This window comes from Penaeus vannamei, unplaced genomic scaffold (assembly GCF_042767895.1).
Source record: "Penaeus vannamei isolate JL-2024 unplaced genomic scaffold, ASM4276789v1 unanchor1063, whole genome shotgun sequence".
Classification (NCBI taxonomy): domain Eukaryota; kingdom Metazoa; phylum Arthropoda; class Malacostraca; order Decapoda; family Penaeidae; genus Penaeus; species Penaeus vannamei.
The window spans coordinates 20,001-24,638 of record NW_027214067.1 but is presented as its reverse complement, the minus strand read 5'-3'; the positions used below and the strand labels follow the sequence as shown (position 1 = coordinate 24,638).

Genomic DNA, 4,638 nt, shown 5'->3' with positions numbered 1-4,638 from the left:
TTCCTTTCTTTTTCATATCATTGTCAGATGATGGCAAGCACAGACTGTATTGCTCATGTGATATTATGTTGACTTGCAACTCTGACTGTTATGTGAAAGACTTAGAAGAGATTCCTTTTAAGAACTCAAAACACTGAAAAAGGAACAGGTCTTGCTGGATAAAACCTTGATGAATAAAACATGTCTTTTAAGTAGCTGACAGGGTGAGGTAACTTATGAAAAAAGGAATCCCCCAATAAACCCAAACCTGAAAGAACAGGTTTTGTTCCTTCCTGACTGACCCCACCCCCTGTGCTTTCCCTTGCAGAGAAGTGCGGACGGATCATCCCCCGAGAAGTGCAGCATCATGTGAGTGGCGAGGCGACGATGGTTAGCCCTAGGTTGCCTGATGCCTAATTGGCTCCCACCCAGTTTTACGTACAAAATGACCTCCATCCCTCTGAGCCGCACGCTTCCTGTATCAGGATGGTTTTGCTGAGTTTTGAAATAAAAAAAGGGGCCTGAGTTCTTGTGAAGGTGATTTTTTTTTTTCTTTTTTTCTTAAAGTGATGTGCAAGAGTCCATATAATTGCATGTTTATCTTATTTTTCTTTTTGATTATATAGTGATTTATGTGAAAATGCTGCAAGAAGTAAGATATATATACATATATATAAATATATATTTATAGATGTATTGTAAACACATTTGAGTAGATATCATCTCCGTATCTATGTTTATATTGTACATTGAACATGAAAATTTGATTGGCTGTTGCATTGTCAAAGGAAGTGATGTGGTTTTGAGAGGACTAGGAAACAAAGGCCAGTTATTAAATTGCTTGTTACTTAAAGACATTAGTGCTGAGCATCAGAAGCTGGATGGGGTCACCAAGAGAAAGTGCTGATAGAGAACTTTTTTGTGTCGTAAAGGGATCTCACATTTTAAGAGGAGTAAATTGCATGCCTATCATGGGGCACGGGATAATTTGGTCCTGTGCTCATGATGGCCAGAATACAAAGAAGAATTTTGTTAGAAGATTCATTTGTTTTAACACACAAAAAAATAAAAAAGCAAACGGGGAAAAAAATAAACAAACCAGAATTTATATGTTGGCCTGAATTGGGTAGGTAAGTATACACCCCTTGCTGTATGGAGAACATGCCGGTTCTCAAAAAGGGGAACGGTATTCGCTTACATATATATATATTTTTTTTTTGTTTTTGTTTTTCTTTCATTTTAGTTTTTTTCTTTTTTTTTCCTTTTGGTTGCTTAATGATAAAACCAAACTTTTATGGTGGTTTGTATGACGAGGTCAGAGAGTTTTGCTTCATGTGCTTATTCTTCTTGGATATTAATATAAAACTTTTAAAAAATTAAAAAAAAAACAAAAAAGACTTAACATTTTCGAAGTGCAAGCATACTAAGTATTATAAGTAAGGAGAGAACAGTGTTAATTTACCTGTTAAGGAGGATGAGGCCTGCCATTTTTGGGAAGGGAAAATAAGGTGGGAGAGGAAGAGAGTTCACCAGAGGAAGCAAAACACCACACGGAAAGTTTTCACTCGTACAAGGGTTGTACTTCTTGTCTTTTCAGTTAGTTGTTGTTATTATTATTATTATTTATTTTTTTCATTATTTACTTTATCATTAATGCAGAAGGAAACTAAATTTTGCCAACGATTGGGTTTTATAATTTTCTTTTTATGATTATATCATTAATAGTTTTCAATGTTCTAAGTATATTTAAATGATTTTGTCGTGTTTTATTGATTTGTGCCAATAGAAATCAGTGAGTCAGAGAACTTTTTATGTCCAATTAAAAATAATAGAGAGAGATGTATGTGCTATTCTCTCTCGCAAATGTTCACTGCCATTTTGTTTCCTAAATGTAAGTGGTGGCAGCTCCATGTAGCTGTCACTTGTTAAGAATACCTTGTAGGGGTTAACTGTAATGCTTTTTGTTTTTCTGTATCATTGTCTCTCTTTGTTTTTTGATTCATGTTTTTATTTGGCTCCCCACATTACTTCAGGTCTATTTATATCACGTTATGTCTTTGCTTACGGCCAAGCCCAATGATTCCTATTGTAAGTAAGATGTGGTTGTTTCTAATAGGGATTTATTTTTTATTTCTTCAGCTATAAGGTAGGATGATTACCCGAGTCCCCTCCCTTTACACACACACACACACAAAAGGGAAAGAATTTATAGGATAATTTTTTTTTCCTATTGATTGATTATATGTTGAAGAAAATGGGAAGAGAGTATTGGAAGAAAAGAGAGGGGAAGAAAAAAAAAAAGATGATTTTTAGATTATTTTTAAGTTTTGTGATGACCAGATTCTGCTGACCTAAACCTTGGAACTTGTGACCACCCCAAAAATTTGCAAACTAGTGGACACAAACCAAGGCTTAGCAAAGTTGATGGCCTCTTTAACATTGTAATGAAGGCTAACACTCGTTTGCACGCTTATCTCAGCACACTGCCGCTGCAACCTCTCTGTAAGGGGATAGAAGGCCAGGCATGTTTCATGATCCTCATAGTAAAGGAAGTTATTATTATTTTTTTCTCTCTCTCTCTTATTATTCCCATTGAATTTTTATTTTATTTTTCCCCATTGCTGATATACAAATCTTTTTTTTATGTTAATGCTAGCATCATTCTTTTCCTTACATGGGTTGCAGCAGCTTATAAGTTTTACAGAGGAAAAAGTCTTTTTATGTTTGTTAGCCCAGAGAAATAAAAATGAATATATATGTATATTTTCATGAATCCCACTCAGAATTGTAAAAAAAGAAAGAAAAAAAAAGAAAAAACGGCACTTGAGGTATGATATGGGAATTATTCCCGCATATTCCCTCAAGAAAATTATATGTAAAATTAATGAAGAAGAAAGACGTGTTTCAAGTAATGCTGAAGAAACAAGATCTTTTATTGAAGAAGGAAAAAAGTATATCAATTGTGTAACCTTTGATCAACCTGGCTTTGTAGCGTCCAAAGTGGTTCTAGTAGTGTGCCTTCAGTGGATATTCTAAAAAAAAGAATAATAATAAGCTCTTAAAAACAAAGAAAAGATATGTACTGTATAATGTTAAAAATTGTCTTTTAAGAGTATGGATTTACTTTAATAAAAGTTAATAGATTCATATGTATTTTTTGTTGTTGTTGTAGACCTGTGAAAAATATTTGTAGCATTCAGGATATAAAAGCTGTGCATTTGAGAATTGTTCTTTGTGTGTACCAGTATATGGATTATATATACACAGATTGAGAGTGAAGTATAATGCATATATTTAAAGAATTTCAGGTCAGTTCAGTTTACTTGCTCTTATTGATAATTGATTGCATTTTTTTTTCATAGAATTATATAGTGATTGAAAAATGCACTATGAAAATTATTTTGTATATTTTAAAACTGAGAGAAGAGAAGCTGAAATTATAGAAGGGAATATTTCAATATTTTGACTAAAGTGAAGGAAAATAGGAAATTTAGAAAGCATGGGTTTGGCTACAGAACGTACATTGTGTAATCTCATTTTACGGAAAGATTACATTTCTCGACCTTCCACTCCTGCTTCTTGTTCCTCACCGATGGATTTTTTGGAAATACACAAGTGAAGATAGTACTGCGTTTTCTTGTGGTGAGAGACCATTTGCATCTAATGAGTATATACCTGGCACTTACAAGCATGTATTCATATATGCATTGTAAATGATGACTAAGGAATATGAAACAGATGGTAAAGATAGAGCAAAATGATTATATAAAGGGAAATATGTGTATTTCATGTCCAAAAGACAAGAACTCTTGTGTAAAGATTTACAGGTTGTTAGCAAGAGGAATAAACTAGAATTAATTTAGAGATTTATTGTATTAATTTACATGCTCTGAAGAAAATTAAAGTTCTTTAATGTGATGAGAATTGGTCAGTTAACTTGTATTCTAAAACCAGCTTTATATCTACAATAACAGCTATTGTCCAAATTGTTTTTGTAGCTATTTGGCTAAATGTAATATTGTTTGTGGTAATTGGAACTTGCTATGCCACTTGCCTGGAGAGTACTATTGAATTGCAAGAAAAACATTACAGAATTCACATACCTCTTGTTTGCTGTGTATGAAATGCCACAGATTCACCAATCTAAATAACAGTACATGTCCCCATATATTTATCTTTATTTACGACCTTAATTCCAAACTTGCACAGCATAGTCAGCAGCACAAAACCTTAAACTCCAAAGCCTTTGCTCCATTTTCACCTCCCTCCATTAAATACACTGTCACCACTTCACTTTTTTCGGTGCCCTTTTGCCACGCCAAACCAATTTTGTCCTCCTCCGTCGGGCACTCCACCACCTCAGAATTCAGAGAAGTTTCTTTGGCTGTTGCTTCTTATCGCTGGTATGGCCAAAGGGGTCATGCTGCTTAGTTAAGATTGAATTACGCCTTTTATGAAAAGGGTTCTCCGGAAATCTGTACTTGAGCATAATCTTCATCCTATGGTCATTTCCAGTGTTTTGATTTTTATTATTATGATAGTTATCTGTTTTTCTACTAAAAACAGCTCATGTCTGGATTTTGAAATCACAGTATAGAAAATTAATCACAATCATTGTAATAGCTATAAAAAAAGGGCGCTTTATTACTCTTGCCTGAT

The 4,638-nt window shown here is 33.8% G+C and overlaps 1 protein-coding gene across 1 annotated transcript; it reads left to right on the top strand.

Moving 5' to 3' along the window:
- Positions 1–305: 305 nt before the first annotated feature.
- On the top strand, positions 306–3,840 carry LOC138859105 (lamin Dm0-like; the record flags this gene model as incomplete). Its single annotated transcript, XM_070120009.1, is given in 1 exon segment — positions 306–3,840. A coding segment is annotated over 1 exon segment (47 nt), but the record flags the coding sequence as incomplete, so codon positions are not given.
- Between the last annotated feature and the right edge of the window lie 798 nt (positions 3,841–4,638).